Below are 23,615 nucleotides of genomic sequence, written 5' to 3'. Positions count from 1 at the left end.
AAAAGTTTTCGTTGAAAATTGAGGAAAGAATCTCAAGTACTCAATGGACCGTGATAGTGTGACGTCAAAACGTCAAATTTTTTCCAAACACGTTGTGTCTAGGTATATGCTAACGTGTACGCAAATAAAAAAGTTAGGTAGAATTAAGGCAGTGGTGTAGTGGAGCCGGAGCGGTCCGGAGCGTCGCTCCGGCACAGCTTTTGAAGGGGGAGCGGCGCTCCGGCTACGATTTTTTCAATCGAATTTTTTATATAGGACAAAAATAGATCTGAAATTGTTTTATTTAGAAAATATTGTTTTGTCCTTTACTAAGTAATTTTTACACGTTAGTTATCGTGGTTAATCAGTTAAGGCATACGCAGCTACGATTAGGTAGTTCGTAATTGTAAGCGCAAAAGTTGAGCGAGCGACTGGCACAACTGTGCACAAGAACTTGACATTCAGATGAACAAAATCGGAAGAGTGTTGAGCACAAGATGGGTAGCCAGTAGCTTTCGTACCGTTTCGGCTGTGTGGTTTGGCTTTCAAGCTTTGGCAAACCATTTCTCTAAAGCCATAAACGATCCTGACAGAACATCGACTGAAAAAAGCAAATATAGTGGTTTATTAAATAGGCTAACATCTCAGAGTTTTCTACTAAACTTGGCCTTTATGTTTGACATTCTTGCTGAATTGGCTTTGTTATCAGAGAGCTTAGAGAATAGAAACACTTCTATTGTGTATGCAGACAAACTGATAAACAGATCCGTAAGATATTTAGAGCACTTAAAGGAGAAGCCAGGCACGAAAGTTCTGGAAGCACAAATCGCCATAAAAGAAGGAAATTTTGCATCAGTTGTGTTAAAAACTAATCCAAAAATTGTATCGTTCAATGGACAGCAACTTATTTCTAGTGTTATAAATAACCTAAAGCAAAGAATGTTTGTCACCACATTTGATGGGGAAGCCCAATATGAAGATCTTATAAACTCTTTTAAAGTATTAGAACCTGAGTATTGGCCAACCTGCATTCCACCAAGTTTTGGTCAAACTCAAGTAGAGCAACTGTGCAAGAGATTTAAATTGAACGTCAACAAAGCTGTCTCTGCCTACAGAGACTATTTGGACAACAGCCGACAAGTGCCTGATGGATTGCAAGAACTGTTAAACTGCACTAAAATAATACCTTGCAGCTCAGCTGATTGTGAACGGGGTTTCAGTTGTATGAACAATATGGTTACACCATCAAGAAACGCTTTGACTGTTGCTCATGTATCATCATTGATGTTCATAAAAATCCAAGGTCCACCTCTCCAAGAATGGCAGCCTGAGACGTACGTCACTAAATGGCTGAGGAGCTACCGGTCTGCAGACGATTCCAGGACAAGAGTTGCAGAAAACCCAAAAAAGAACGCAAAGAAGGATGCATTTTGGCACTTACTTTGAGTATGTATGTTATAATTAATCTGATGTATTTATTATATGTATTTTGTTAAATACACAAGTTATTTGTACTGTATGTAGTTTTTTCAAATAATTCTTAATTTTTTTGGCACAGATTATAATGTTTGTGTGTGTTAAATAATAAAAAATATATATACTAATGTAACTTGTGGGTGTATTTTTTCACAATAATAAATTAATACTACTGAAAATGAAAACTTAGTCATTTACAATATTTGCCTAACTTACACCAGTGTTTTTTTAATTTTTGTCAGCAAGGCTTCCAACTTAAATTATAGAGTTTTTAAGGTAGATTATTATGGTTTGATACCTTAAAAACAGTTTTTAAGGTATCAAACTGTAATAATCTACCTTAAGAAAGTCTTACCATATTTTAAAGTTAAAATTATTCTTTGGAGGAGAATGTGTAGGAGGCCCTACTGTAACTACTATCACTCTAAAAGATCATTAATTAGTTTAATTATTAAACTTTTCAAAACATTTGCCAAATGGCCTTAAAACTCACGATTTGGGTAGTAGGCTAATTTTCAAAAATTTTCCGGTAGAGGTATAGCTCCGGCACAGCTAATTTTACCACTACACCACTGAATTAAGGCCCATTTATACACATCAGGGCCGTGTCCGTTCCGTGTAAGACAGGGCCCGGTCTAAAAAAAAACAATATGTACTCTTATGAGCATGTTTATACATTGGCGTTTCCCGGACGGGGCCCGTCCGGGACCGGTCTGAAATTAATCCCAGCCGATATTTTTGCTGTCGGCACTGGCGATGCACGAAAATGACACGGATCGCAGGGACTTGTATAAACACGATTTTATTGTTTTGTGAACGCGACTGCTGGAAAACAGACAAGCAATAGATATTGTGAGGTGAGATCTTCTATCCAAGCCGAAATATTTTCAACTACTTATCTTTGACACAGAGATATGTAATAACATTTTCCTCTCTTATTCGGCCCGGTACGCACACTGCCACAACCTGGTTGTATGTGAATATCGCAATAAAAATACCCGGACTCGGCACTGACCCGGAACAGATACGGCCCGGGTATGTATAAATGGGCCTTTAAACGTCATAACAAATATTTTTCTATCAAACAAACACTAAACATATCAAAATAGCGAGTATCAAAATATACAGTCACTGCCCACGCTAAATAGTCACTAGCTTGATGAAGTTTAACTTTTTTATTTGCGTACATTTAGCGTGTACCTAGACACAACGTGTTTGGAAAACTTTTTTTGACGTTTTGACGTCACGACTTTCATGGTCCATTCGGTTTTCGCTGTGGCCTTGGAACGCGTGATGCACTATTCGCAACCCAAGTTTTAATTCAAAGATGCAGAGATGTAAATCATGACGTTTTCATGTGCGCGATTGATTTTGAAAAGGCCTTTGATAAAGTTCGCCATGAAAAAATGCTACATATTCTCAAAACTACTGGTTCGACGGTAGGGATATTAGAATAATCGCAAATTTGTATTGGGGCCAGGCTGCATGTGTTAGGGTTGGGAATCAGTGCTCTGAAGAAGTAAAAATCAAGCGTGGTGTTCGACAAGGCTGTATATTGTCACCAATGTTGTTTAATCTTTACGGTGAAACAATCTTAAATGAAGTATTGGAAAACGCAAAAGAGGGAATGCTGGAATGCATTAATGGTATGCTTATGAACAATATCAGATAAGCAGATGACACCTTGTTACTGACAGGATCAATTGAACATCTTCAAGCGTTATTGAACCGAATGGTGGCATTCTGCGCGCTATATGGACTCAAACTCAACGCAAGAAAAACAAAGTTTATGGTTATTAGTAAACAGGCAGCCGTAAATAATAATAACTATAACGTAACAATCGGTAACGACTCAATTGAACGAGTAAGTAATATTGTATATCTGGGTACACATATTAATGAAAGCTGGAACCCTAGTACAGAAATAAAAAGTAGAATTGCCAAAGCAAGAACAAGTTTTATGAAATTTAAGAAAATCCTGTGCAGTCATGATCTAAATTTGGAACTTCGCATAGGAATGGTTCGATGTTATATATTCTCAGTACTACTTTACGGGGTTGAAGCATGGACCCTGACAGAATCGCTTTTAAAAAACCTAGAAGCATTTGAGATGTGGGTCTACCGCCGTATTCTGAAGATCAGTTGGGTAGAAACCAGTGGCGGCTCGTGATTTTTACAATAGGGGAGGCTATACCTAACTGTAAAATATCTAGACAAATTTGCACTAACAAAAAATTGCGCCAAAAAATGTAATTCAAGGCCCCATTTTTTGACCATTTTTTATTTACATTTCATAATATCATCCTAATTCATAATTTCATGATCATATCATTTTAAAAATAGTTAGTCTAATTGTAAAAGTTTAATGGCCTACTGCGAATTCAAAAACACCATAAATTACCGATATTTTGCTTTTGAGTTAGAAATATCGGAAAAAGTTATTTGAGCAAGTTGTTCCAAATATTATTATAACCCGACATACCAAATTTCATAACAAAATTCGCACTTTTAGATTTTTCATTATTTTTAGTCAGGACCCTAAAATTCGTTGTCCCGAGACGCACGCAACCACGCAACGGAGCCGAGAATCTATTCTGCCTCCCTTGGTATATCTCCGGGCAGCGTGTGATGGCACCGTAGATGCCACTGTTAGGAGACCGGGTCTCCTTAAACGCGTGCTGCGCTGCACGGAGCATTAGCAACGGAGACTGTTGGGCTTCTCGGCTCCGTGCTCCGTTCATGCATCTCGGGATAACCCAGGGTCCTGCCTACAATAATATGTAATAAAACTGAGACGCGATCATGCGTTCTAATGCTAATGCTCCGTACGTATGGATAATTAGTGATAATATGGAATTTACACGTTGTATAATAGTGAGAGTTGTACTTGTTGTTTTCGCGATTCATGATAAACAAAACAGTGTAGAGTGTGTAAAAAATTTATGGGGAGGCTGAGCCTCCCTTGCCTCCTCTGACGAGCTGCCACTGGTAGAAACAGTCACAAACGAAAGGGTTTTGCAACGTTTGAATAAAAGTTGCGAAGTAGTGAACACGGTTAAAAGGCGCAAATTGGCATACTTTGGTCATATAATGCGTCACCCAGAAAAATATGACATACTTCACCTTGTCATGCAAGGTAAAATAATGGGAAAAAGAAGTGTGGGCCGCCGTACAACTTCTTGGCTTAAAAACCTACGCCAATGGTTTGGGAAAACTAGCACTGAACTATTTCGTGCGGCTGTAAATAAGACAATGATTGTTAATATGCTGGGCAACACGAGAGCCAACGATCGACAAACGGTCTCGGCACCTTAAGAAGAAGAAAACAAAATTAGATCGGACATCCCTTGTTTTTTGTAATAATTGTTAACATGCTAAATTACATATCCAATAATTTTTATCCGATAAACAGCTAGGTGAAGTTCGACCCTATATATCGGATCCTCTACTGTATTTTAGAGATCATAATCTTCAATAAAACTTATGCGGACGATTCAATATTATATTTCCTAGATTTATTCATGAATATATTTTATGCTGCCGGTACATAAATCTGAATTTAAGAACGAGAATGTTAAGGTGCTATGTTTTCTCTGTACTGTTGTACGGCATGGAAGCTTGGACACTGAAAAAGATAAACATCAAAAACATTGAGGAATTCGAGATGTGGTGCTACAGGAGAATGTGAAAAATACCATGGACAGAGAGAGGAACAAATCAAGATGTTTTGCTGAAGATGGGGAAGGAATACGAAATCATAAAAACAATACAAACGGGAACACTGGAATATCTATAGACCATATAGTAAGAGGGGAACAGTACTCCCTGCTAAGGCTCATAAGCCAAAGAAAAATCTCGGGAAAGAGAAATGTGGGACGTAGGAGGATTTCCTGGTTGCGAAATTTAAGGGAGTGATACGGGTGCAGTCCAATACAATAATTGTTCAGAGCTGTAGCCAACAAAGTTAAAATTGCTGTGATGATAGCCAACCTCCGATAGGAGATGGTACTGTAAGAAGAAGAAGATATTTTATAATAAACATTACTCAACAAGAATAATTCAGTAAACGATAAAAAAAGGGCCTATCGATATGAAACTTTTATTGATGATGATGACCAAATAGTCAGAAATAGGTAGGTACGTATCTACTGTTGCCTTCAATCTTTACCAGTGGTTCCCAACCTTTTATGTCTGGCGACCCACCTTCTGATGTTTTTTCATATTCGCGACCCATCCCTCACCCATGAAAATAAAAAACAAGGTATTTTCCCTACCAACACTACCTGTCATAATCAAGCTCTTAGTATATTACAGTTACCATTAAGTCGCAGAAAACCTTAATCTTAAACTTATTACAAAGTTATTTGTATTTGAGTGGTGCGGTTAAGTTTCCGGCACAAGTAAAAAGTAATAAAATGTTAATCTATTGTAAATTTAATTATTAGGTCTACCTACCTACTATTCAGTATGTTTACCTCCTGAAACTTAAAGACACTACTCAAATACAAATGACTTTGTAACAGGATTATGATTAAGGTTTACCGCAATAACTTGATGGCAACTGTACGTTAGATAAATTTCTTTTTATCGGCATTCATTAAGTAACCTTAATCAGGGACCTGACGATTATCTGGAAGTTTTACAGCCCGAAACTGATCGTCCACAGTGGCGGATCCAGATGCCCCCCCCCCCACCCAAACGAAAATAAATATCAATTCGATAAAAAAATTTAGGCTTATCCAAAAAATAATTGAAAACCCACTTATCCTAGGGGTGGTAAGACTAAGTGAACTTGCATCAGAGAAAAGTAATTATATCACCCTCAAGATCCATGACCCCCCCCCCAATTTCTGGATCTTCCAAGGTACAATAAAAATAATTGTTAGTAAGCATTTTCTTTTCTATGTGTACCTATTAAAAATGGACACATGAGCTAAAAATTCATATTTTTATTAGTTTCATCTTTCACGTTTCCATTCTTGGTTTAAAAGGCAAGGCATAAAAAGTACTATATTACACTGTATATAATAATCGTCATTTAACAATTTCTTATAATTTAAAAAAGTACTTATGTAATTTCGTTAATTCAATTCAAGCACCTGCTCTTCCCCTAATCGGCGCTCCTGACACCCTAATCTAACTCTGAATGAACATAATCTTTTGTATCATTCATTTAAACACTATACAACAAAGCTGAGTGATCTCCATTCTTTAGCGACCGATAAAATGCAAGTCAAATCTCTCGCGGAATTTACCTGGTTGAAAATATTTTTTGGAACTTCTGGTATTGATTTTCGCTTCGCATTCTACCATCAATATCGGAAATTATTGGAAATATTGAGAGTGTAACGGTTATCCTCTCGTCGTTCTGGCGCCCTAATAGACCAAATCGGAATCTATTTCTGCAGCGATTGGTTGGAGGCCATTGATCTTCGATTGGTATCGGTTCGGCGTTTCCAGTTTCCATTCATTCCGATTCAGTTGGGGTGGGGGAGGTGGATGTGAATGCATAAAATATTCTAATTCGGATTTTTTGCACAATCTTACTCAAAAAGGACTCCTTTTAACAAATCTGCATGTTGCCAGGACCAAAAGGTGGTCAAAAATTTTTTAAACGTTTTTTTTTGTTTTTTTCCTAAAATTATTTTTTTGCATAGAAAAAAGTTTTTTTAGGTTTTTTGGATCATTCCAAACAGAAAAGGTCTTTAGTGACTTTTCTCTAAAAATGACAGTTTTTGACATATAAGCGATTAAAAATTGAAAAATTGCGAAATCGGCCATTTTTATCCCTCAAAAACTATATGAAAAATTGAAAATTTGAATGTTGCCGAGGTAGATAGATATTCTTTAAACATCGATTGATGAAATCCCGAAGAGTTTTTTGCAACACAGTATTCAGAACTCCTTTGTTTTTTAATTGCTAATCAAGCGTGCGCGACACTATTTTCCACCGGCAGTATGGTGCAAATGAAAGGAATAAATTCGTTATTTCGTAAACCGGCGACTTTAGGGAAAAATCCCGAAACAGGTCGATTTTTATTTTTAAGTTATGATAATGTGGCATATATGGTATACTAGTGACGTCATCCGTCTGGGCGTGATGACGTAATCGATGATTTTTTTAAATGAGAATAGGGGTTGTGTGGTAGCTCATTTGAAAGGTTCTTCAATTCTCTATTCAGTAATGTAAACATTTACATAATTATTTATACAGGGTGTCCTCCTACTTCTTTTTTTGTCATATAATTTAATTTAATAAAAAATTTTTGGACACCCTGTATAAATAATTATGTAAATGTTTATATTACTGGATAGAGAATTGAAGAACCTTTCAAATGAGCTAGCACACGACCCCTATTCTCATTTAAAAAAATCATCGATTACGTCATCACGTCCAGATAGATGACGTCACTAGTATACCATATATGCCACAATATCATAACTTAAAAATGAAAATTGACCTGTTTCGTGATTTTTCCTTAAAGTCGCCGGTTTACGAAATAACGAATTTATTCCTTTCATTTGCACCATACTGTCGGTGGAAAATAGTGTCAAGCGCACGCTTGATTAGCAATTAAAAAACAAAGGAGTTTTGAATATTGTATTGCAAAAAACTCTTCGGGATTTCATCAATCGATGTTAAAGAATATCTACCTACCTTGGCAAGATTCAAATTTTCAGTTTTTCACATAGTTTTTGAGGGTTAAAAATGGCCGATTTCGCAATTTTTCAATTTTTAATCGCTTATATGTCAAAAACTGTCATTTTTAGAGAAAAGTCACTAAAGACCTTTTCTGTTTGGAATGATCCAAAAAACCTAAAAAAACTTTTTTCCATGCAAAAAAAATAATTTTAGGGAAAAAACAAAAAAAAACGTTTAAAAAATTTTTGACCACCTTTTGATCCTGGCAACATGCAAATTTGTTAAAAGGAGTCCTTTTTGAGTAAGATTGTGCAAAAAATCCGAATTAGAATATTTTTCCTAGCGGATGCGCAGTGGCTTTCTGGACTAAATGGATCGATAAGCTTTAAAGACATTGAGGAGTTGTAGCAAAGAGCAAAGGAATAAATAATATACATTATTAATTAAACTTATTCTGTGCTGTCCTTGCTTTCCAAATTTGTTTTAAATTATTTTGGTGAAAAATAGAAATAAAAGAAAGTGGTTTATTAGGTATTTATCGCAGTATAGGAAGAAAAAATCGCAGTTAGAGTTTGAAAAAACAAAAAAAAACTACCTACTCTTCGCAGATATTTGGTGTGGAAAAAAATACTCAAAATTGGCAACATTTTGAAATATAAAAGAGATTATTGTTTTCACCTTTAAAATGTCTGTCTGTCCGTCCGTAAACACAACTCCGTTATTAGGCTAGATACAATGACAAATGAGGTGTCAAATGAAAGCTTATAATCCAAAGATGGTACATACTGAATGTGAGAAAGTTGACCCCGGACTTCCGTTTCCAAAATTGCAATTAGAAGTACTGTATTAAATTATTCGCCGAAATAGTTCAAGCGCTATATTATTCGACGCATCGTAACAAGACGAGAACAAATTTATACTCTCGGTTTCATGCTTGTATGTCCGTCCGTCTGTGGTTCCATAAATACACCGTTATTAGAAAAGATCATTACGCCATCTACACTCCTAGCGGCGTGAATGTCGTTCTCTTTGGGCTCTACCTATTCATTTATCCCGGTGAATCAATCCGCATTAACAATTTGGTTTTACAATTGGTTGTGTGACTTGGCATCTTCTACAATTTTTCTCCATTCGTTCCTGTTTTTGTTTATGGTTACCCATTATCTAACTCCCATATTCTTAAGGTCCTCAACTATCTGGTTCTTCCATCTGGTTTTGGGTCTTCCTCTCTACATTTTTCTTCTTCTATATTTTTCGCCTTCTATATTTTTGGTGAATCCGTCATCTGTCATTATTGCTGCCGTCGATTCTTCCGTTGTCATTTTAGTAAGCTTTATAAGTTTCATTTGGATATCTAGGTTTTTCATGTAGGTCGAGTCTGGTTAGGCTGTCAAATGCTTATTTTGACATCTATGAAAAGGATGTGTAAGTGGATATATCATATGTTCGTAACACTTCTCAATAGGGCTTTTCATCGATTGTCATTTGTTTCGAGCTTCTGTCATATGTTGTATAATCTGTGTATAATATTAATATACACGGATTATACAACTTATGACAGCAGCTCGAAATAAATGACTGTGAATGAAAAGCCCTATTGACTGTGTAATTTATGTGTATTACGTCCATTGTTGACCTTTCCTCTTTAAACCCCTGGTGGTAGTCCCCACTGGCGAAGCGTTCATATGTAACCACTGTTACCATTGTTAACAGTTAAAAATCTTGCAAATAAATATTTTATGACGATGAATAATTCCATTTACCTATATTTTAACAAATAGAAATATACTATTATTGTATGCGTTAATAGTACCTACTTCAGTAAATAGCCAACTACTCGTAGACACACGAAAATATTGGCGAGTTTATATGACTCAGTTGCACCGTTGATTGAAATATTAATACTTCTAATATTAATACTCCCGTATTGAAATATTAATACTTCTAATATTAATACTCCCGTATTAATATTTCAATCAACGGTTGCCTTTATTCTCTGTTACCAGTATCATTTGTGGTTACAATAGTTATCTCGCTGTCGCTCGGGACCGGCTAGTGCTAGTGTCTGAAAATTTTGAAGGAGCGACTGGCATAAGCGCTCTGTGTAGGTATATCAGTAGCCCTGTTACCAGATTTAAATTTGGTTACAGTACCTATAAAAAGTGTGCGTGCAGTTAACCATGGATGAGTGTCGCTGCGTAATCGATCAACTACTTGAAAAGTAATTCTCCTTGTATAATTTTGAAGAAAATATGAGATTATTGGTAAATGAAAGACCTATTTTAAACAATTTAAAAAAGGAATAAAAAAAAGTAGTTCGATATTTTAAATTTAGTTGTTACAGTGAAAATCCTTGGTTATGTGGTTGCAAGAAAAATAGACTGTATTGTTGGCCGTGTCTTCTAGTTTCTATAGAAAAATGGGTGCACCAGGTTCACGATTTAAATAGTTTTAGAGTTTTAAAAAGGAGACATGAAATTTCTCCGTTACCTACATGTAAGATGTATAACCAATTTGATTCAGTTTAGCAAAACAAGAATCGAAAGTTATCTTAACCACGCTTTTAAAGCAAATATTGCTAAACATGAGTTTGTTAAAAAAATAGATAGGTATATCCTTAACACACTTATATATATATAGATACCGTATGTTTTTTGGCCAAACAAGAATTCGCGTTTCGTGGTCATTTTGAGGGCGACGACTGTGACAATAGAGGCAATTACAGGGAATTCTTAACATTAATTGCCAAAAAAGATCAAAAATTTTGCCAACATCTAGAAACATCAACTGTTTTTCCGAGAGTTTCAAGTGATATACAAAATAATATTATTGAAGCTATATATACATTTAGCCATATCTTCATTTTTTTAAATAAGATTTTTTGCATCTGGTTTTGGTAACACTTTAGAAAAAGTCACGCGTCGCCACTGGTAGTCCCTTATTTTATTTTCAATGTATTAAGGGTAGCCAAAGTCCGAAAATTACTTTTTAAGTTTTTTTGGGTTATGATTGAAAATTATTCTCTGAAATCTTCTCTTTCAACGATATTGTATATAACACATTATAGTAGAATAGTAGAAAATATCCATGGTTACAAAATTATTTGTTTTTTGAACGTCTGCACTCTGCACTCAACTTACCGTGTACCGGTCAACGGCGTAACCAAGATGATCCTAAGGGGGGGAGGGTTACAACAACTACTGGAGTGTCTCTGGGGGGTATAGAATACCGCCAATTTAAGCTCAAAGTGGGGGTTATAATCCCCAAACCCCAACCGGTTACGCCACTGGTACCGGTAGCTTTATATAGCAAAGCCTATTAAGGCCCGTTTTCACGCTACGTCTTATTGTACGTTTTGTGTGATAAGACAAACCCTATATAATAAAATGTGGCGTGTAAACAGCAAAACGTACTACAGTCAAACCTGCCATATCCGGATCAATGTGGCGACAGACCGATCCGGATATGAAAATATCCGGATATCAAGACCAGTACTTCTTTTATAGTCTCTGAAACGTTTTCTCCTTCATACATTCCAGTAATCAACGCCGTCAATAACTTTCGTCGATAGACACGTTTTATAGATTCTATAATACATTATTTCGCAATCTTTTAGTTCTTCTTTTAGTGCGTTGTCCAACAGCACAACTGCATTTCTCGGTAGATTTCGGTAGATCCGGACGGCGCCGGCGCAGAACCGTCCGGATATGGGGAGGTCCGGATATGACAGATCCGGATATGGCAGGTTGTACTGTACTTGTCGAATCGAAAAAAATGAAATCCACGTATTCACAAAACGTACCTACAAGAAAACGTATCGTGAAAACGGGTCTTTAGAGTGTTTTATGTTTTTGCGATTTACCGAATAGGTACCTACCAGGTTTTTTAATTTTTGATGTCAAATATCTCTGATCCTTAGATCCTTAGATGATATAAGGTCCAAATTTTCACAGTAGTTGTTTGTTGTAGTATCAAGTTGTGTTGTGTTATCAAGAAAAATGTACAAAACAAGTAAAATAAAAAATAAAATCTAAACTTTTTTGGGTTTTTTTGTAAAAGTATTTTAAAATTTTTTAAAATAATTGTTTTTTTCGCTCTAGCTTTACAAAAATCTACGCGGAACTAAACAATACATCTAGTTTCAAAATAAAATAAAAATTAGGACTCTATAAGTGCTTTGGTTACAGAGATATGTGATATAATGTTCACATTGTCGTTAACTGGAACTTCGGGTGCCTTTTAATGATGTCAGTATTTTGTATTTGCTCTTTAACAATGTTACAGCTTCCGGAGTGAACCGTGGCCAATGAGAAACACTGTCGTCGGTCGTACACTCACCTAAACTCTATGCAGAGAGAATTTCTCTGATCGGTCATGGTTCGCTGCGCGAGCTGTAAACTCGTCTGTAGTTGTTGCATTGTGTGGTGTCACCTTTCTTTAGAATAGGAAATATCTATTCTGCTCTACGGCACATATCCTCACGCCCGGTCCTAACATATATCAGCCTTAACGCCGCAGCCTATAATAGACAACTTAAAAGAGATTAGAACTATGCTTACTGAGTTAGATGACGTCTGTAAGAAAGTTGGTTTAAACATAAATTTTGGAAAGACACAATACATGACAAACCTGGTACCAAGCGAAAATCCAAAAGTCGACGTCAACGAAATAGCATTGGTCCATAAATATAAGTATTTAGGGCATGAAATCCAAATTGCCAGGTACAATCAAACTGCCGAATTACAGAGAAGGATCACCTTAGCATGGGCCGCATATGGAACTCTATCAGACATCTTCAAGAGCAACTTGCCAAATTATTTTAAAAAGAAGACGTTCGACCAATGTGTGCTTCCACTCATGACTTAGGGCGCCGAAACATTATCGATAACCCAGGCCACAGCAACCAAACTTAAAGCGGCTCAAAGAATAATGGAACGGTCACTACTTGGACTGACTCTCAGAGACAGGGTCAGACACGAAGAAATCAGAAGAACAGGCGTCACAGATGTCATAGAGAGAGTAGCATGGCTTAATTGGCCATGTAGCCAGAATTAAGGACGGAAGGAGGACCCAAAAATTACAGTGTGGAGACCAAGAGCAGACAGAAGTAGAGGTAGACCAGACCACCTACACGATGGACAGACGACGTCAAAAAGATCGCTGGGAATTGGTTGCAGGAATCCCAAGATCGACAAAACTGGAAGAAATTAGGGGAGGCCTATGTTCAACTTTGGATGCAGAAAGTTGGATGATGAAACGTGTCATATATGTTTTCAAGTTCTTCAATGTCATGACACTGTTTGGCTAGATGTTGACTCGTATGCTTCTCGAATTTTACGTCGAATTTATTTTTGTATGCTGTTATAAAGTGTTTCGTTGTTTTTCGCTAGTCGCCGTTGTTCCATCAAATCCATTGTTTTCCGTCATACAAGCCTGCTTTTTAGCTTTGAGCTGCCTTGTAAATTCCACATACAGATTTCTTTTACTGTTGTTACGATTTTATTTAAGCGATCATCGACATTCTCACCAATATTTCCCCAAAATTAAATTTTCGTTCAGTTATTCGTTCATTTTCGAAGTCCACGAAACATGCAAATACATCTTGTCTTTGGTCACGGCATTTTTGTAATAGGATGTTAAGCGCAAAAAGTGCCTCCCTGGTTCCCATAGCATTTCTAAAACCAAATTGGGCATATTCAAGATCTTCTTCGCATTTGCGTCTAATTTTGTTGTGAAGCATTCTTACGAAAATCTTAAGAGTGTGGTTCATTAGCATTTTCTCGCATTGTGTTTTTTAGGTATTGCGACAAAGATGGATTTGAGCCAATCCGTGGGAATCACTTCGGTGTTATTTATATATTGAATTAAAAAGTCTTATTACTACTTTAATGTTATCATCCTCTATTAGTTTCAGCAACTCAGTTGGTGTATCATCTGGACCACAAACTTTTCTAATTTTAGCATTATTTATAGCGTGTTCTACCTCGCATTTCATAATTTTTGGGTCGTCAGTACAGCTTTGGTAGAATTAGGCAATATTATTCCTGTCATCTTCAAATAACTCTGATATACCTATATACAGCTGCCATTCTTTTTTTATTTCGTGCTCATTTACAATAATTTTGTTATTATTGTCAACGAGTACAGAGGGAACTCGTTTTTTAAATATGTTACTTATTTCTTTTAGTTTTTTGTGCCCATTAAATAAGTCGTGTCTAGATATCACATCCTCCATTTCGTCGCACCTTCCTCTCATCCATTTTTCTTTGGCTAATTTGATCTCCTTTTTTATTCTTCTCTGCAGGTGTCTATATTCTGTTTCATTAGATTTTATCAGTCGACGTTGTTCCATCAATTTCAAGATATCGTCTGTCATCCATTTATTTTACTTGATTAAGTCTTTTCTATAATCATTGTTTGTGGAGATTTCGTTAACTTGGTTTTTAAATACACTCCATAGTTCTTCTGGATTTTCTAGTTGTTCTCCGATGTTTTTTATTCTATGGTTAAATTATTTTTTAATGTTTTATGTTTATATCGTCAAAGTTAAGTACATTGGTTTTTGTCGCTGAATTCGTTTTAACCTTAGTTTAATATCCACCCACAGCAGACCACAGTGATGAAGAAATATCAGAATTCTACAAACAAATAAGCAACCCTACAAGAGATACACCGAGACACGAACTCCTTATACTCATGGGAGATTTCAATGCCAAAATAGGTAACGGAAAAGAAGGGCAACATATTGGTCCACATGGATTAGGAGAGAGAAATCAACGTGAAGAAACAATGAGTGCTGAGCATGACTTAATCATGCTAAACACATTTTGCAAACTACCACCTAGACGCCTGTATACGTGGAAATCACCTAGAGACAACGGAGAAGACGTTATTATAAGAAATCAAATAGACTATATGCTTGTTAACAAAAGATATCGAAATAGTTTCAACATTGTTAAAACCTACCCAGGCGCTGACCACATATTCAATCTGACCACAATACTTTAGTGGGCGTTTTTAGAACCAAGTTAAAGAAAATACGCGGAAAACTGTAAAAAAATATGACATGAGAAAACTGAAATATAGCGATGTAAAAGAAAGAGTCAGCAAAATATTAAATAGAAAATTCAAAGGAATCGATAATACAACGAAAAGCACAGAAGATAAGATAGAATCCCTTAATAAAACGATAGACGACATTAAAGACAATTTTATGAAGAACGAGGAAGGTAAGAATAAGACATGAATGACGACAGAGATTCTGCAACTAATGGAAGAAAGAAGGAAAACAAGAACGATAACTCCATGTATAAAACATTACAGCGAGAGATGCAGAGAAAGATCAGAGAAGCCAAACAGAAAGAACTGGAGAAAAAATGCCAAGAAATCGAAATTCTGCAAAGTAAATACGACGACTTCAACGTGCATAATAAGGTAAGAGAAATTACAGGCAAATGTAAAAACAGAAGAATAAGTAAACTTGTTAATGACAATGGAGAGATAATTGTGGACAAAGAGAATATCAATAATACCTGGAAAAATTACATACGTAAGTTATTTTTTGATGAGAGGGAGAACCAGTCCCAATACCTACGGAAACAGGACCACCTATACTAGTGGCAGAAATAAGAGCAGCCATAATATCACTAAAAGACGGTAGAGGTCCAGGACCAGACGGAGTACAATCTGAATTTCTTAAACTTCTTGATGATGAATCTTTACGAATACTATGTAAAATCTTCAATAATATCTACGACACAGGCAATATCCCAAAAGATTGGCTAGTTTCAGAATTTATTACCTTACCAAAGAAACAGGGAGCAAAAAAGTGCGAAGAATATAGGCTAATAAGTCTAACGAGACATACATTAAAACTTTTTCTTAAAATTATACATCGTAGAATATACAAGCTATGCGAAGAGAGAATACAAGACACACAGTTTGGATTCATGAAAGGTGTAGGTACAAGAGATGCACTATTTAGTCTAGAGGTTTTATTTCAAAGATGCAGAGATATGAGTTGCGATATTTACACCTGCTTTGTGGACTACCAAAAAGCATTTGATACAGTTTAACACCGAAAAATGATGGATGTTTTAGCAAAAGCCCAAATGGATGAAAATGACCGACGTATAATACAAAATTTATACTGGAACCAATCAGCCACAATAAGAACGAATCTTGGAGGTGAACCAACGGAAGCGATCCAGATTCGACGAGGCGTTAGACAAGGTTGTATACTTTCAACTATATTATTTAACCTATATTCAGAGGAAATATTTAGTGAAAAATTGCGAACATGGAAAACTTGTAAATGGAGAACGCTTAAACAACATTCGCTATGCAGACGACACCGTTATTTTTGCAGACAGTTTGAACAGTTTACAGCAACTAATAAGCAAAGTAAATGAAGTAAGTGAAAGATTTGGACTTCAAGTAAATATATCAAAAACTAAATTTATGATCATCAGCAAAAATAAAATTAGAGACGCCCAACTACTTATCAATAATACACCAGTGGACCGAGTAAAACAGTATAATCATCTTGGAACAATAGTAAACGAACAATGGGATCACTCACAAGAAATAAAATGGAGAATAGAGAAGGCTGGGAGTGCATTCAATAACATGGCCAAACTCTTTAAAAGCCACAACCTTAATCTGGAGATAAAAATAAGGCTCTACGATGTTACATCTTCTCAATATTGTACTACGGAGTTGAATCTTGCGACACTCACTGAAGCGATGGAAAAAAACTTGGAAGCCTTCGAGATGTGGCTATACAGGCGAATCCTAAGGATATCATGGACGGACAAGATAACCAACGAGACCGTATTACGAAGAGTGGGCAAAGAGAGGTGATGTATACCATTAAAAGGAGAAAGTTAGAATATCTCGGACACATAATGAGAAACGGCACTAAATACAGATTACTGAAGGTAATCCTTCAAGGTAAAGTATTCGGAAAGCGAGGAATTGGGAGAAGAATATCATGGTTAAAGAACCTGAGGAAATGGTTCTCCACAACAACAACTAATCTATTTAAAGCATCAGTTAATAAAATAATTATAGGCAGAATGATCGCCAATATTCGAAACGAATAGGCACTAAAAGAAGAAGATTGATGACGGTTAGCCCTATTTCTGTCGCATTTTCTTCCAGCTCCTCATAAAGTTCTTTGATGTCTCTTGCGATTCTTCCCATCAATTTACATTATCTGCGTACATTATAATCTGCTTACACTTGTTAAACAGTACATTTTTTAGGTTTACGGACCTTATTCTTTTAACATATTCCATACATATATTAAGCAGAAGCGGTGCCAGCCCATCTCCCTGTTTTAGCCCTTTAGGTATCTGGAAGGGATCCGCCTAAAGAAACAATATCAAGAATTTAAGAACGAAAAACTAATGATTGACAAATTGGAATATAGGGTAGAATGAATAAATCCTAGTTTTCTTCTCGATCGACGAGATCTCAGGCAAAGCGTTGATGACTGCCCATTTCAAGGCATAATATGTACCGGGTGTCCCAATAAGAATGGCTCTCGGCCATATCTCAGGAACCGTTTACAGTACAGCTTTGGGAAAAAAATTTTATAACAAAAGTTGCCCCGAGAAAAGCCTGGAAATTATTTTCATAATTGTAAGTCCACCGCCAGAGGGCGTAATTGAATATTAAAAATTAATAAATCGAAATTTTACAAAATTTGCCTAATGAAAGGGCACTGGAAATCCAATCATCGTATTTTTCATACAATTATGTGCATATTTTATTTCACAAATTGTAAGTCTACCTGTGCAAATCAGAGGTGGGGGTGAGTGGGAACCTTCTTATGCAAAAATCGCTGTAAGTCCGGTTCTGCTTAATCGATTTTTACAAATTTGGTCTTGTTGAAAACAGCTCTTTTTCGTCAATGTAATAGTTATAATTTGGAAACAGCCTATTACGTAATAAATTTTGTAAAATTTCGATTTTTTAATTTTTGATATTTAATTACGCCCTCTAGCGGTGGACTTAAAATTATGAAAATAATTTCCAGGCTTTTCTCGATTCAACTTTTGTTATAAATTTTTTTTCCCAAAGCTGTACTATAAACGGTTCCTGAGATATGGCCGAGCGCCATTCTTATTGGGACACCCGGTACATACTATCAAAAACATCAGAGACCTCGATGGCTTCAGTCAGAGTCCTGTAGGCGAACTTCCAGCCTGGTAAGGCAGCTTCGGCACAACTTTCGTCTACTATGAGCTATGAGATTAAGTTTGGATTTAATACAATAGCTCTCAGTTCAACGACATAAAAATACTTCCGTTTTCAAACGGCATATCTCAGTTAATGGTTACCTCTTCTAGTATTTCGCAAAGAATTAGCAAGTATTAGTATTAGCAAGTTCTAGTATTAGCGCAAAGAAATTACAGTAAACTAATAGCACAGTACATTAAAATTTCTTTATTAACGTACACAAAAAAACAACATACACTCCAACAATTTTTTTCAACAAGAACTAATACGCATGGCGGCAATTAAATTATTAAGATGGTTTCCAGTTAGGATTGGCGTGGATCAGGATCTTGACTGGGTTGCCTTCTTGAGTCTTAGCGGTATGGAATGCCTTAACTGAGTCTTCTAGTTTATAGTGGTGAGTCACCAAAGGTTTGACATTTACTCTTCCAGATCTTACTAGCTCAATAGAGGTGGGGTAACTGAAAAATGAAAAAATAATGTAAATTTCGAATTTTATTAAGATTCTTATACCAAGCAGTTAGGCAATCCTGTTTTTATTAATTTTATTAGTTTAAAGATATATAAAGACAGCCACCAACAGTCTTTTTTAAATTGTATTATGTCCTATATAATGCAAGGAAAAATATTTGAAAAGCGAGGTCGGGCGAAGAAGATTATCCTGGTTAAGGAACTTCAGAACCTGGTTCAACACAACATCCGTGCAGCTTTTCCGCGCTGTTGTAGATAAGATAAAGATTGCCATGACGATCGCCAACATTCGTCACAGATAGGCTCTCAAGAAGAAGTGTTAGTTGTAGTTATACTAAACATGATTCACGTTCAACGATGGATACGTCTCTGTCTGTCTTTCTTCTTCTGCCGTTCTCCCTCGATCTTGCTCTCTCTTCCTCACTCTCTCTTGTTTTCCTTATCCTCCTCCTCCTCTATCTGTTCTCCTTCGTAAGGATGTAGTGGCGTCATGTAAGTCGTTTGACTATTTCTATCCAATCCTCTCTCTCCTGTGCGTGTTGTTTTGCTTCGGAGAACGAGTAACCAGTCATATCCCTTGTTTGGTCCGACCATCGTAATGGAGATCTTCCTCTGGATCTTCTGCCCTCTACGTTGCCTTCAACTATCATTCGTTCCATGCCTTATCATATAACTGTAAATATTTATATACATTAATAATACTAATATCTCACAGACTTTGCCTTTATTAGACTATAATAATTATTGCTTCTTGTCATTATATAAATATGTTCTATATTCAAATTATTTCGTTCGTTTCCCATATTTGGGAATAATTACAAGATTGCAAGATCTTCGGGAGAGAGAAGAATAATTCATCTTTAATATTGATATTCTTGATCCAATATAACCAGATACCAGTTCTGAACTAACATAAACATGGAATCCACAAGGAAAGAATTTTCCTGTAGCTGGCTGTATACCACTAATCACAAAAAATTTATTGAAAATCCTTTATAAAAGGTATATAATTTATTAAAATCCCTTAAAGAGCTACATCAAAATTGCAGAACGTTTTCGATCAAAAAATATCATCGTCAGTGCTGATACAGGCTAATCACACAAGGCCGAGCCACCAAAATTATTTTGGTGGCCGAGCCACCAAAAATACTTGGGTATAAACTCTTTAAATGTTTTGAAAATATGTCAAACTTATGCATATTGCATAACAAACATTATTATGCATAATTTCAAACGATGTATAAAATTGAATTCGACAAGCCCATGTTCACATGCTTTGTAGATCTGAAACAGGCATTCGACAGAGTACGATTAAAGGACGTGCTCACTATCCTTGAAAAGAAAAACATAGGTCAGAGGTAGAGGTATAAAAACAAAATCAAAGAGCTCAATAGATCCAAAAAAACACGAATTATAACCACACACGGGCTCACGGAAGAAATAAAATCAATGTCAGCATTAGACAAGGGGACAGCCTCAGTCAATGCCTAATTAATTTAATAATGGATGAAGTTATAGGTAGTGTTAACAAAATGAATCAGGGATACACAATGGGTAACCGAACCGTGAGAATACTTTGCTACGCAGATGATGCAATCATAATAGCCGAAAACGAAGATAAATTACAACGCCTACTACAAAAGTTCAAAATAACCGCCGAAAAATATAACCTGACACTATCCAGAGAGAAAACCCAATCGATGGTAATATCCAAGAACCCAATTAGATGTAAATTAGTAGTGGACGACCATATTATCGAACAGGTAATGTATTGTAGATAGATACTTGGGTGTGGAAATATCTAGCGACAGGCATCTGTGGCAAGAAACAAAACAGCAGGCAATGAAAGCAGCGAGAATATCTGGTTTCTTAGGGATATAATCTGGCGGAATAAATATATGAGCACCGAAAGCAAAGTCCGCATTTATAAGACATGTGTTAGACCCGTACTGACATACGCAGCTGAGACAAGGGCCGAGACAACAAAGACCAAACAAATAATGAGAACAACAGAGATGAAAACCCTAAGATCCATAAGAGGTATCACACTCAGAGATAGAATACGAAACGAAGACACGTTGAGAGAGCTAGGCATTCAAGACGTAGTGAGATGGACAAGAGCACGACGACGCATGTGGAGAGACCACGTAGATCGGATGGACCCTGAACGTATGGCGAAATGGGCGAAGACACAGAAGCCTAACACCAAGCGGCCCATAGGAAGACCCAAAAAACGATGGTACGAGAGTAACAGAAGAAACAGGACATAGTCCTATCACAAGAAGAAGAAGAAGAAAGATAAAATTGTGATAGACATAGCCCTTAGGCATCCCACGACTCCCCAGTAGTCCCCACACAACACGGGGGTTGTGTCCTAACATACCTGAAGGACATGTCCTTAATGTAATGTATCTTTCATAATGGATTTTCAATCAATTTTTTATAAACATAAAGATTACTTACTCGTTAACATATCTGAATGTTCCTCTGACATCAACTTCTTTGATCAAGGCGTTAGTTAATGGGAGAGTCATTTCAATTTTACCTAATCCTACAAGTACTACGCATCCATTTACTCCAGTTGCCTAAAAAAAGTAATCGCTATTATTCATTGCATAAATATATTTTTACTTGAATTCTGTAATGACAATATAACAAAACGACAATAGAAGAAGGAAGTGTTTTGTCTGAAAGGTGTACATATACCTATCGCATTCCGACTTCAATAGTGCCATAACCCTAAAAAAATGGAAAAACTGTTTTTTGGCCTAACTCATTCCTTGAGGCGTTGTCTTCATTGTGGAATAATATCATATAATTTAGTTATTTATTGAAGAACACAAAATAGTTATTTATGATATAAGTGGTAAAAGTACACGTTTGAGCCACGCATGTGAAAGTTTGCAGAATGAGCGATAGCGAGTTCTGCAATTCACATGAGTGCCTTAAAAATGTGCTTTTTAACACGCATATCATACAATATTTTTTCTACAAACGTAATTACAGGAAAATATCTACAAAAACTTTTACTTGAACTTGACTGACATTCCATTTTTATATTTTTTTGACATTACATCAAAATTGCCTATACGGTCAATACAAACTGCAGTGCCTTAAAAATTTTTTAAAGCACTAGTGCCTTAAAGTAGCATTTTTAACGCTCGTATGGAGTGCTAAAAATTGCATTTTTAACAAGGTTGTAGAAAAAACATATTTTTAGCTATTTTTAATGACTGTAAAGTAGTAAAAAAAAGTATTTATTAAAGTCCTGCACATTCCATTTTAGCATACCACGATTGGATAAAACGGGATAGGTTTACAATATTTATTTTTTGCATAAAATTATCTAAAAAGTATATTTAAGTAGATATAAGACTGCAAAGCAAAATTTACCTTTGAAAAAACAATATCTTCAGTAGTCAGAAACTCAAAAATAGGCCTTTTTTTGTTTTATTGCAAAATGGGAAAAAAGACCTTTTATTTAGGACTAGGTAAGTATATCAGAACAAAAGTCACATAAAAATATGTTGTTCTTTACTGCAGTATGAGAAAACGCTTAATCGCTATTTAAAAAAAATTAATAGGCCAACAAATAAACAGGTGGATAAAACGGGACATAAAAAACTGTATCCCATTTTATCAAACTTATAATTGTCCCGTTTTGTCCAACTCAGACATTTTTCAAAACAAAAATGGCTCCTGTCCTAACGTAAAAGTAAAATTAGATTGACCATACATGAGAATATTCGTTAATGAGTGCATAATTAAATGTAATAGTCACCGGAATTATATGTGTAGATATGTAGGCAATATAATGTAGAAAACAACGACTTAAAAGTACAAAGTACCAAAAAAATAGAGTCTAACAATTCTAAACACAACAGCTTTTCATCAAATAGTGGCATCGAGGTAAAACGAACTGAGAATGTTAAAATGACAGAGAACAAGTTTTCGTCGTTGTCCGATTGATAGCAGCACTAGTTGGGTCTCTAGGCTAGGTATCCCGTTTTATCCGACTCTCCCGTTTTATCCAACTCTCCCCTACCATTCATCTTTAAATATTGCCCTAACATGTGATAATGCATTTGTTAGCCAAGAAAAATTACAAGTAAAACCACTCTAGTGCCATAACCTATGCACCAGAGAACCTCAGCATCGAATTTTGAATAAGGGTGCCTTAGCAATACGCCTTATCATATTTAAGGGGGAATTTCAGGGTAAAACAATATCAATACTTAAAAATAAATACTAGCATTAAATAGATACACACGTAATCAACATGAGTGCAGAATTTGGTTAACTTAGATAAGGAACATGCAGAGAAAAAAAAAATGAAGAGTTCACATAAAATCTTGTTTTTGCTCTCCTGAAAATTTTGCGATTTCAGGGTTATGGCAGTCGGGGGGGTTATGGCAGTCGGGGCGCGCTATGTATGTAATACGAGACAATCTTTAAAAAATAAATTTGAATAGTAAAAACAGAACCACTAGCAAACTAATAAATTGTTTTTGATGCTACTTCTACGAAATAAATTAGATAATTTATTGATTAAAATTATTATATTATCTAAAACACCGCTTATCCTTATTACAAATCTTAATTTTATTCCATTATATTAATAAATATATGCTGCTGTGTTATTTTTGCTATTTGACCTTCTCATTGACTTATCTTAATTAATAAATTTGCATTCATTGGTCATTGTGCAGTGCAGTAGGTCAAAGATGTGTTGATAAAAAATTCACAGATATATAAATAGACATGTTTTTATATCACTGGATCATAAACACTATCTGTAGGA

The 23,615-nt window shown here is 35.8% G+C and overlaps 2 protein-coding genes across 2 annotated transcripts in view; one reads left to right on the top strand and one right to left on the bottom strand.

Moving 5' to 3' along the window:
- Positions 1–444: 444 nt before the first annotated feature.
- On the top strand, positions 445–1,425 carry LOC126888520 (E3 SUMO-protein ligase KIAA1586-like). The gene has a single exon (XM_050656862.1). The coding sequence runs from the start codon at positions 445–447 to the stop codon at positions 1,423–1,425; it is 981 nt and encodes a 326-aa protein (XP_050512819.1).
- A 17,110-nt stretch (positions 1,426–18,535) lies between these two features.
- LOC114325206 (sorbitol dehydrogenase) overlaps positions 18,536–23,615 on the bottom strand; it is a 224,720-nt gene continuing 219,640 nt past the window's right edge. Inside the window, exons 9-10 of the mRNA XM_028273206.2 lie at positions 21,278–21,399; positions 18,536–18,804 (exon numbers count right to left, since the gene is read on the bottom strand). Coding sequence (XP_028129007.2) covers positions 18,633–18,804; positions 21,278–21,399 — 294 coding nt within the window. The 3' untranslated portion in view covers positions 18,536–18,632. The remainder of the gene's footprint in view (positions 18,805–21,277; positions 21,400–23,615) is intronic.

The sequence above is a fragment of the Diabrotica virgifera genome, chromosome 7, assembly GCF_917563875.1.
Source record: "Diabrotica virgifera virgifera chromosome 7, PGI_DIABVI_V3a".
NCBI lineage: Eukaryota > Metazoa > Arthropoda > Insecta > Coleoptera > Chrysomelidae > Diabrotica > Diabrotica virgifera.
This window is presented reverse-complemented; position numbering and strand designations above follow the sequence as displayed.

Bases quoted from the DNA above. Each gene is read 5' to 3' on its own strand.
- LOC126888520 (XM_050656862.1), top strand. From the start codon at position 445: ATGAACAAAATCGGAAGAGTGTTGAGCACAAGATGGGTAGCCAGTAGC.